Below are 11347 nucleotides of genomic sequence, written 5' to 3'. Positions count from 1 at the left end.
GTCTATGACTTTTTTGTATGAAAAAAATCATACAGTCTTATAGTTCATTTTATTCTAGTTGAGATGCTTATTTACAAGGAATGCCTAGAAGTAATATATGCTTGCCACCGTGCGGTGGCAGTAGCAGATTCAGGCTTACCTAAAACCCTGATGCAGCCTGTTAACACTACAGGATTGCTAGAGGGATAGGCAGTGAAAGAAACTGTACGGGAAAACAAAGAATTCGAGAAGCAAAATAACATTTTAAGACAACTGCTTTACTGTACACATGAGTAACAAAAAGAAATGGTATGGGGAATATGTGACTAAATTAAACATTTCAACTTTTTTATGATTTCAAGGACAAAGGCCTAAAGAGCTGAAAGCCTAAAAAAGGTTCTCACAATAATATATAACACAGAAAATAAAAGGGTACCATCTTTATACACTGTTAGAAATAACTTGAAGTGTAAAGTTGTGCGTATCTGCGGCTCTTGAAGATTATTATCACCCTGCCTTGTATTATATATTAAACCAAAACAAACAAAAAACAGCAAAAAACAAAGAAACCTTGGACACTTAGAATTGACTTACTTTCTTAAAAATTCAGAGAACTAAATGGTGACAGTAGCAGTACATCAAAAGCAGTCATGCACATAGTGTCCAAGCATAGTTCATTTTCTCAAACTATTAATATATAATTCCACTTTTTCTCCTTGAGCTTGAAAAACTTCTCTTCCAGATAACCTAAGAAAAATGGATACCTTCTGCATTGAATCCATGTAGCAATCTGAAAAAAAGAAACCAAGTGGGATGGTATTGAAATGCTAGTTTGTAGTAAGTAACAACACATACATAGTCCCTGTACCATGAGTTCTAAAACAGAAATACTCCTAAGATGTCAGTAAAGAAACTTTATTCAATTAAGTTTATGAGATGTATATTGGTTAAAGCCACCTCATTTTGGTGTCTCTCCTGTCGTAGCCTATATGTCTTAAAGCATGATGAATTTAACTAAAATAATCTTAGACCTACACTGACCCTGGCCTAAGAGCACATTGGTACTTGTTCCATTTCAACCTGGTAATGAATGCAAAGCTGTTTGGAATTAGAGACAGGAGAGAGATGAATGGCTAATCTCATGTGTCCTTTCTTCCTCTCAGAGCTCAGTTATTCAGACTCAAAATGCTTCTCTCTGGATACCTATGTACTTATCAGATCACTGTTTTAGTAAGCTGCATGTTTAGTAACCTTGCAGAAAATTAATAAGAATGAAGGAAAATAAGATGAAATATTTCTATTTAGACCTGCCTGAGATTATTTTCAGAATGGCCCGTAAGAACCAACAAGATGGGTTAAGATATCTAAAGATGGGTACTTAGGGATAATGTTCAACTCCTGGCATTAACATCTCATGAAGACAGTAGTACTGCTAGCCTGCCAGTAAAATATAAGTGTCATTTGTCTCAGTTACATACAACTGTGTTTCTAGCATAAAAAGTAAACCAGTGACTTTATCAATCTACCCTCTTTTTTTCAGCCTCTAGATCTTGGAAGCTTTAAAAATGAATTGGTTAAAGAGACAAAAATTTATGGTTTTTTAGTTAGGAAATCAAAGTGTTAGTGATTAAAAACCAATGAATGCAGGTCAATTATTACCTGAGTATTTGACACCTTACTCTGCTTTCGTAAGATTTACTTGCTTAATCGAAGGAAAACAAATTTTGCTCTATATTGCCCAGTTAATTATGACACCATTCTTTCTTTCTTTCTTCAGGTGTATAGAACTTGCCTCAGTCCATGAAATAAGTTACCGAACCAGTTAGAAATGATAACCAGATATGATTGTAACTAATATTATTTCATACTTAAAAGCTATTCTCAGTAAAGAAGATGCAACTATATGTATTGTGATTCTTCTACCTGAAAGGCTACTTTGAAGACTATTAAGACTATGAATGGGAGTTGGGGGAGGGGGCTGGAAGGGAGAAGCACACACACCATAACTCACACTGTCACAGAGGTTATCTCCAGGCTTGGACTGTTTTCACTTACTGTTCTTACAGAAAATGTTCATTCTGCTGCAGCTAACTAGCCTCCATCTTCTACACCAAATACTATTCCATGCCATGGAAGTGCTATGCAATAACTCCCAGGTAGCACCTTATAACCGCTTAAAAGCCTTTAAATCTCTAAATAGGAAGGTGTCACAGTAAAGAAATGTAAACATGTAGTAAAAGGAAAATGTAGTTACCTGATGAAATCATCTATGTCCATGGAACGGGCCCGCTTGTCACTAAAACCTGTGCTGGTTAGGATTTGCTGTATTTTATCTGCTATGCTGAAATCTTCTGGTATTATCTATCAATACAAGATTCAGAATAAATGAACAACATATCTTTAATGAAGTCACCTTGACTCTTTTTTTTTTTTCAGTTCAGTAAGTCATAAACAGTCACCTTATCTCTTCATGATAGTTTTGGAAAGCCTATCTGTCGATAAGACTTGCATCTCTTAATTCATTAAGTGGTTGATGTTCAGCACATACCAAATATTCATGTATACTGCCCTTTTTCTTCTTAGAAATTCTGAAATAGTTGTTTCAGGATTTGCAGAGTACTTCATAACATAATTAAAGCTGTAAACTAAGTTTTACAGCAGTTGTTAATATCTTTTAAAAATAACATTTTCTTGGCACAAATTTCATTAAATGAGCTAGCTAGTTTTTCTCAAAGATAGCCTCTCTAACCCTTGAGAATGCTTCACACTTCACATCTTCCATCCAAAAACTTCTTAATCCAATTTAGTATTTCCTGTGTAGGTAGTTGTTCAGAGATTGTATTCATAAAATGGAGGTAGCTACGCTACTGGTACATTAAACCACGTAAGAACTGAGTGAAAAAAAGGAAATTTGCTTTTATCTGCCACTCTGTTTAGATTGGAAAACTAAAAAATTATCAAACATCACAGTCATATATAGATGTCTCTGTGTTTACACAACTAAAGAAAATGTTGCACAGATAATGGTAGGAGACATGAGGTTTACAACCAGAACTTGCCATTTATCCCTTACTTTATTCTAATTATTTCAATTTCTGGGTATGAAAAAAAAGTCACTGAGAAAAAGGTAACTTTAAATTTTTAATTTCTATGTGAGCAACAAGCAAGAAGGGATGGCCCCAATTCAAAAGCTAGCAAATACGTTTAAGCTGAGTAAGTTATACATGGTTAAAATTTGGGAGAAAATTATGACTCAACTGAATCTTTATAGCCAAAAGAAAAAAAACTGTCAGTAAAAAAGGACAGGGTATTCAAGGCTGCTCAGATACATTCTACAAAGTATACAGCAGCACTGACCTATTAAAGAGTTGACGTTCTCCTGTTAGATACTATCTTTTAAGGGTCCTGTGAAATATTCAGAATTAAAGAGTTTTGTAATGATATATGAAACAGTAGGAAATGGACATTTTAAAACACAACAATTTATTGAAACAGCAAAAACATTTTGTGCTTACCATATTATGGATCGAACAGTGAATTCTGTAGTTTTTTTCCAATAGCTGTTGCACTGCACTTGACCTATAAAATGGGTCATAAAGAAATTATGCCACTATTATTCCAAACAGATTATAAATTTCTTTTACTATAAGATTAAGCCTGTGTTCCACATGGTAAAATTAAAGAACTAAAAAAGGCTGAATATTTAAACTTCTGAAATAATCACAACTACTACTATTTAAACCTAATACATATCTTAAGGAAGTTTTAGATTACAAAAAACATAATCTCAAAAATTAGTTTTTTCATTGTGGCTTTCACCATTTTTTTTTTACCTTGGGCCCCAAATTGCTATTATATTTTTCCAAGTTAAAATGCCATGAATCTTTCAAAAGTGTGGAAGGGGTCCATCTGTCACCTCATTTTTTCCAAAGAAAAGCAGATGTGTGGTATAGTTTTTGGGTTTTTCCCATTTTTCAAAAAAAAAAAACCTGATCTAATTCCCAAGTCCAGGAACTTTTCTTCATTAAATTCTCCTGCCTCCCAAAGTACAAAATTTAAAAGTGTGTCTGGACATGGATAATGTGTATGCTTTAGGGTAATACTGTTCAGGAAAATGACCAAATTTTAGCGCTCAGCACAGTATCTGAAGCACTGATCCCTCATATATCATAAATTAGTAAAAATACTTACTTAAATGCAGCAGACAATGTCTTGTTTTTCCTAACAAAGGTGATCCTTACTAGGCCATCCCATTCCTGAAACAGTAGATGGTATTTTCTTAGAAAATATTAAGCCCCACTGATACCTAGTAGGTACAATTTTGTCTTACTATATAAAACTAAAAGCCTTCTGAGGTGATAAAAATGTTCTATATCTTGATGTGTCTGGTTCATATATACAAAAGTAAGATCTATACTTGATTTTCACACTTTTGTGCACCTCATTGATTATTTTACCCTCAATTTTAAAAATAGAAAACATTTGTGCCACATCGGAACAAAGAACATTGCATTTATTTAAATCTAAGTATCGTTTTCAAAAGAACATGACTTAAAACAGATGTGATTTAGAATACAGCCTGTGTAATACACCTAGCTAAACCTCGCAGGAATAGCTGACAGCCACACCACCGCCACCAGCTACTGACCACATAAGCATCTTTTTATCCAATGTGATTGCAGTGAGATTTTACATCAAGTCATATGGCTTTCTTCTCTTTTTAAATGGCAAAAATTAGAATTCTGATTAAACAGTGTTACCCATACTATTACTTTAACACAACTATTTTCATTTTATCTTGTTTCCCATGTCTTATTCAAATAGATACATGTTTTCTGTAGATGTAAATCTTCAGCAAACTGCAATGGTATTCTAATCTATCTTTGCAAACATTTTCCATGCTGTTTTGAGTCTTCAACAACTATGTTGTGTCAAATATTCCATCTACTCCATCACAGGATGTACTATAATTAATATTCTCCTATTTAGACATTTAGGTTGACTCATTTTTCTGCTGCTACAGACACACATCTTCCACCTTGGACTTTTTTTCCTTTTACTGAATGACCCTATTTTAACCTCACCTGAAAATTGATAGGTGGTGGTGGATTCTTAGGTTCTATCCTTACGACACTGGATTCCACCTTGGGTGGTGGTCTGAAGTTATTCTTTCCAACCTGTTAATCAGAAAATGTTTAAAGTAGTCCTCTCAAAAACAACTTTAAATAATAATCAGGACTTCCCTGGTGGCGCAGTGGATAAGTGCCAGTGCAGGGGACACCGGTTCAATCCCTGGTCCGGAAAGAGTCCATGTGCCAAGGAGCAACTAAACCCGCAAGCCACAACTACTGAGCTGGCATGCTTCAACTACTGAAGCCCACATGCCTAGAGCTTACGGTCTGCAACAAGCCACTGCAATGAGAAGCCTGTGCACCACAATAAAGAGCAGCCCCTGCTCGCCACAACTAGAGAAAGCCCACACAAAGCAACAACTGCAGCCAAAAATAAAATTTTTTTAAAAAAGAGTAATCATACATGCTCTCCTCACAGAAGGCACAGCTAGATGTTCAATGATGAGTTAAGCCCCATCATTTCAACAACAGTCACTTACTTTCATTAGATGGTCCACACGTGCCAACAGCTGTGTGTTAATTGACAGTCTGCAGTATAACTTATCTCCAGGTTTTGCAACCAGTCGGAGAGCAAATTCTCTTTGAAACATTAGCACAGCACATCTGAAAAGACAGCAGAAAGGAATAAACAGAGAAAGGTCATTTTCAACTATAAATGTATTTTAACTTCAATGACTTTTCTTAGGTGGGAAACTAAATCAATAGCTGTGGTTAATAATAGCTGGCCAGAAGGGACAACAGTTTCAGCCTGAGCCTTATTCCCATAGAATGACGGGCCACCTTTGTTTTTCACTGTATAATGGCTGTAGCTCTAACCCCTTGTGAATGTAAGCCCTCAATGATCAGATGAGAGAGTATTTCAGGTTAACAAAAGTTTCACGAAACTATAATCACCTGGTTGACATGAAATAAATGCCCTCTGATATATTCCATTCCATGTCATTTTTTAAAAAAGTGACAGTCATGGCTCATTAAATTTATTTTATACCTACTAAGGAGTTTTTGACCTGCAATTTGAAAATCGCTGCTACAGAGTGTACTAGAAACCAGTTAGCAAGGACACTTAAGAATCTAGACATAAGAAATTTGACCTGGGCTAACAACAAAAGCGTAAGAAAATATGGAAAGGCCATCTGGTCTCAGAAGCACGACTCAGACCACACCTCTCCCAAATAACTCTAGCAACTGCTAAAGAATGTGAGAGAGAGCGAGCAGCACACAAATTGATACTTTCTACAAAACAAACTCTCCAGTAGTTTTTCAACTGAATTAACCTTAATCTTTGGCTATCCGTGTTCATGGCCTAAACTGTAATTTTTCTAAGGCTTGGCAGTAACTTTAGTCTTCTTGTCACAAACCTGAAAAAAGGTCGGTGCAACAACAGCTTGAAGACAAAAGGAGATGAGATCTGGAAAAGAATTAACAGGTTATTTCTGGGAAAGACCCACCAGAGAACCATTTAGTAAATATAATGTTCCTACATTTTGAAAACATACCTGATAAGGCAAATTTGCCACACAAGCATCAAAGAATGGCAGATCTGTTTTTAACACATCACCCACCATTACTTGAAGTTTGCTGGCCAGAGGCCTGATAATTTAAAAAAAAAAGCAATTAAAAAGAACATTGTTTCATGAGATTGAAATGTACTTTAATTCTATTATGTATACTCACGTGCCCTGAACTCTTTTGTGAAGTTCAGCTACTAGCCTTGGGTCAAGTTCACAAGCAATTACCTAAATTAAAAAAAAAAAAATTTTTTTTTGTAGGTTAATTATGGAGAAATCTTTTTCTGTTAACTCAATAGGAACTTACATTATTTAAATGAATTAAAATTCTTTTCCCAATTCCACCATCATTATTCTTCAATTGTACTCTACCAGTGTATTTTAAAGAACTTACCTGAGGAGAATTTAATGAAGAGATGATTTTACAAAATGCAGCAAGGGGGTTAAAAGGAACAACAAAAATCACCAGAAAAGTAGGCAGCCAGACTACATGACTGTTCTACCCAAATACTTCACAGGATTACTGTGCTCATATGGCTCCACGCTTTGTAATTCAACTGATGATGAGAAAAAATACAAAATACGTCTTTGCAGTAAATGTTCTTTGGAAGCATACAAAGCAACTGCTCTGAAATGAGTAGGTCACTTCTCTCACCTACTAAGATCCAAAGCATATAGCAGAGATAATTTCTCAAGTAAATGAAACGGGATACCACATAGGCTGAAATTTTATTTCAGTATAAGCTGAGGTTTTGCGGACTTCCAGGAAGACCCTGTCTACAGAGCACATATATGTGAGGTTTAGGTCTGCTTAGCTCCCAGATCCATTCTCCAGCTTTGCTGTACCTGTAGGGTAATATAGTCCAGCTCCCTCGCCCTTTGACTTCTTGTTGGGCTAGGCTAATGGAAGGCATTACTGGTTCCAAGGGGTGGGGTTGAGTAGTTCCTAATGCCTGCGCCTGCCTTGCACAAGTTCTGGCAGTGGCCGTGTTTGGCTACGAGTGGTCCCTGTCCCTGCTCTTTCTGGGCTCCGGCAACACATTTCCCTCCTCTTGTCCCTTGAGGTTGCTCGATGGTAACTGTTTCCTGCTGTTGATAGTCCCTAGGTTTTTCACTAAATGTTTACTGGTTCCCTTAACATTCTCACATCTTGTCAATGGTCTCTTCACTGAACTCTCCTCAGATAAGTTCTCTGTTGCCTGCATCTACCAGAAGACACAGCAATGATCTGACTTAACTGGAACTGGATCCGCCAAGAGACAAAGAAGGTACCAGCAGCAGGCAGGTGACACTCCAGTCTCAGAGGCCTGTGCTGGATCTCCTCCAAAGTTCCAAGTCCAATAACTCCAATCCCCTTGCTTTGTTCCCCTGAGCCGAGAGGTGGTAGCTGCTTTTTGTAATTCTTGGGTTAACCTCAGTGTTTTATTCTCTTGGTCCTCTAACAACCATGTAACCAATTCCCTGTACTGAAGTATCCAATGTCATACGTTTTCCTGATTGATATACTTATGTTTTTTTCTTTTAATCCATTAAAAAAAATTGAGACATAATTGACATAAAACATTAGTTTCAGGTATACAACACAGTGATTTGATATATATATAACATTCATGACCACAATTACAATTTTTTTCTTGTGATGAGACTTTTTACTCTCTTTGCCAACCTTCAAATGTACTACAGTGTTGTTAACTACAGTCATGATGATGCCCATTACATCCCCAGGACATATTTATTTTATCCTGGAAATTGGTACCTTTTGACTCCCCCCAATTTGCTCATATTTTATAAAGTTTCTAGCAAAGGAGCAAGAGTTATTGTTAAAATAACAGCAATTCATTAAAACAGATTTATACTTGTAAACCACCTAAACTTACTCACATGATACCTGATACCAAACACTAAATCCTCTCTTTACCTTTTTTGCCTTTTCCAGCAACTTTACAGTCATATTGCCAGTTCCAGGTCCAACCTCCAGCACCACATCAGTTGGTCGTAAGGCAGCCTACAAGCAAGCACAACTACTTTAGCTTTACAGGCACGTCTGAACACATAATTTAATTTACAGCAAAATAGCTTTACTCAAAAGTGCACAGTTAGGAGATCTTACTCTGACTTCATTTTTAGGAGATGGCTTCATGATCTATGTTTAAAAAAATTATCTCATTAACATTAGGCACAAGTGGAAATTGAACAGTTCTCCTAACTTGGGGCAATAGTTAGGAGTCAGAGAAGTAGGAACAGCAGTTCTGAGTGGCATTCTCCTTCCTATCTTTGAAATGATTCCAACAGCACCTTGTTACCAACACTATTATCACTAGGTTCAAAAAGGAAGGACCAAAATGATGAACCATAGCATGTTGTACTGGTATTTCTCAATTCCACATCCATGTATGGTTTCAGGGGTGCAGAAGGATCCAGAAATTGTACACAAAAATTAATGTCAGTCCAGTGGTTAGGACTCCATGCTTCCTCTGCAGGGGGCCGGGGTTAGATACCTAGTGTGGGAACTAAGATCCCACAACCCTCAACATGTGGCAGAAAAAAAAAGTATACGTATGCACATAGCTGGAGTATTCTGAGTCCGTAACTTTCATCACATGCACAAAGGAATTCATGAGCCAAAAAGGTTAAAAAGCTAGGCCAACTCTCATTTTGCATACAACATTAAGTTGACATCTCTCACCCAGGTAATGTCCTTTCTACAGCGCCAGGATACTTCCTTTGCAACCATGAAAGTAATCTTCACCACCTATTGTTTCACATCCTAGCTCCCAATCATACAAAACAATAAGAAAACATCAATAACCCACGCAGGAAGAATACTCTGAAGAGTTTACATGTGGCATTGGCTTATAACATGCAGGTTTCTCTGGGGAACAAACTTCCAAAGGTGTCTGGATATAATTTTAGGGTTTGCAGTAAACAAAAACTAACAGTGATAGATGCTGCCTAGAAAAAGTGATTGGTAATAGAAGAAAAATCTGGAATTGAACAGGTAGAAGTGTCAAGCTAAAAAGTAAATAATCTACAGAAAGATAAAAGAATTTGGAGTCAGAACCCGAGACTCACAGAATAAAGCAAATCATATTGAGAACTTGCGAATCCTACACAATTCTTCAATTCATTCCACAAGTATTTATACAGCATCTATTTTCTGTCAGGAATCCTTTCTGTGCTTAGATATTCCTAAAATTAAAATCAATAACCCAGTAACTCTCTCCCTCTCCTCTTTCGCACCCACCTTATCGATAATGCTGTTAACAATGAGAGGATTTTTCAAAATATGCTGCCCAATCCCCGTGTTGAACATGAGTCCTGCAATAAAACATGAAATAGCCTTAATTTCCCAACTAAAAACATTAGACCGTCCCAGAGAAGAAAACAGGATAGCTAGGGGACGGTATCTGCTCCAGCTAGGGGTGCCAAACGTCACGCTAAGGAGCTGGATGACAGACTGTTTTAAGGCCACCCCTTCCGTGAAGGAAAGTCAGAGGCGGCGCGCGGGGCCTGCGCTCGTCGCTCGGGCAAACCCGGGACTCGCGCGCTCCCGGCGTCCGGTCTCACTGTCCCCGCCAGAACTCCGCCCGTGCCCCGGCTCGGTCCCACCGGAAGTCCCAACCCAAGGGACCCCAGCTCTCTCGCGGCTGTCCCCACCTCCGGCGCTCTTCAGCTGCCCGCGTTGTTGTTGCCGCTCGCGGCGGCGGCCGCTAGCCGCTGATTTGATCTTCGGCATCTCTGCAGGCAGAGAGCTCACAGGCCGAGGAAGTCAAGAAGGATCCGAACCCGCAACCTCTAGTCTCCGCACCACGTGGGAATCACCAGCCCGCACCACCAGCACCCTATCGGGCCACGCGGGGGTGGGGCGAAAACACGCCCCTCGGTTTGCTCCGGGGTCCGCCCCCAGAAAGAGGGCGGGCCTTTGGAGCCCGATGGCCGCCTGGAATAAGCTCGGCCTCCCGGGAAGCCTAACCTCGGAAGCCTACAGATCCCAGAAGACACCGCGCTGCCGATTCTGGCAGTTTGGATTGGCTACTTTAGAATCGGGGGCGGGGCCTTGCCCCAACACGCACCAAGCTAGTTAAATAGGTTTGGGTGTGGGACCTCAAGGAAGTGGAGGAAGCTTAGGTTACGTAATGCAGTTAGGCTTGTGGATGCTTTATCAGGCTAGGTTGTTGAATCGCTCAAATCCAAAGAAAATTTATGTCATGTATTTCTCTCGTGTATCCCAACCGATTGTGGGTGAGGATCCCAGGAGCTTGGGAAGAGGAGCTTGCTCCTTTAGCGGGAGTGAATTCTCCGCTGCTTGTATTACGGAAAGTAACTCTGAAAATGTAATTATGTGCTTAGTTTGACTGGACCTACTGGTCGTTTCGCTTCTTTCTGTGGCACGTCATTAATTTCCTAAACCTTTCCATATTGAGCTCTTGCTGTGTATTAAACACTGCTGGGTGACGGAGATTCGAAGGTAAATAGGAAACTGACCTCAAAGTTTATTCTATTGAGAGAGTTAGACAAAAAGTCTGAATCTGTAAATGTGGTCATTGTTATGTATTGGCTATTGTGATAGGACGCTGTATCTGACTGAAAGTTACATGAACACAATGTCCGTGTCTGTTTTAGCTGTCAGCAAAATGTTTCTGTGTGTACCTATTTACCTGAAGAAGCAATCTGTTTTTACCAAAGCTGACTTCTCTTCCCTGCAGAATTTATTGTGTGCATTCCCTA

At 38.6% G+C, this 11347-nt stretch overlaps 2 protein-coding genes across 5 annotated transcripts in view; one reads left to right on the top strand and one right to left on the bottom strand.

The window, feature by feature from the left end:
* KIF2A (kinesin family member 2A) overlaps positions 1-2387 on the top strand; it is a 71853-nt gene extending 69466 nt beyond the window's left edge. For all 4 annotated transcript variants that reach the window (XR_011249613.1, XR_011249612.1, XR_011249611.1 and 1 more), the window contains exon 21: positions 1757-2387. The gene's annotated coding sequence lies outside the window, so the exon portion shown is untranslated. The remainder of the gene's footprint in view (positions 1-1756) is intronic.
* On the bottom strand, positions 237-10630 carry DIMT1 (DIM1 rRNA methyltransferase and ribosome maturation factor). Its single transcript, XM_069556109.1, has 12 exons — positions 10277-10630; positions 9864-9937; positions 8538-8624; positions 6786-6847; positions 6608-6701; positions 6470-6519; positions 5591-5714; positions 5064-5156; positions 4171-4235; positions 3495-3558; positions 2234-2340; positions 237-769 (listed from the first exon to the last, which is right to left on the bottom strand). Exons 1-12 carry the CDS (start codon positions 10353-10355, stop codon positions 727-729), a joined length of 942 nt encoding a protein of 313 aa, XP_069412210.1. The 5' UTR covers positions 10356-10630; the 3' UTR covers positions 237-726.
* Between the last annotated feature and the right edge of the window lie 717 nt (positions 10631-11347).

Source organism: Ovis canadensis, chromosome 16 (assembly GCF_042477335.2).
Source record: "Ovis canadensis isolate MfBH-ARS-UI-01 breed Bighorn chromosome 16, ARS-UI_OviCan_v2, whole genome shotgun sequence".
NCBI lineage: Eukaryota > Metazoa > Chordata > Mammalia > Artiodactyla > Bovidae > Ovis > Ovis canadensis.
The sequence above is the reverse complement of the archived record's forward strand: the minus strand, read 5'-3'. Positions and strand labels throughout refer to the sequence as shown.

What these genes read in the sequence shown, in the direction of transcription:
- DIMT1 (XM_069556109.1), bottom strand. Translation starts at nt 10,355, where the DNA reads ATGCCGAAGATCAAATCAGCGGCTAGCGGCCGCCGCCGCGAGCGGCAA. An exon ending in TGGCAAATTTGCCTTATCAG is followed by an intron (nt 6,520 to 6,607) that starts GTATGTTTTCAA and finishes ATTCTTTTCCAG; the next exon opens with ATCTCATCTCCTTTTGTCTT. An exon ending in TTGCACCGACCTTTTTTCAG is followed by an intron (nt 5,715 to 6,469) that starts GTTTGTGACAAG and finishes CTGTCTTTTCAG; the next exon opens with ATGTGCTGTGCTAATGTTTC.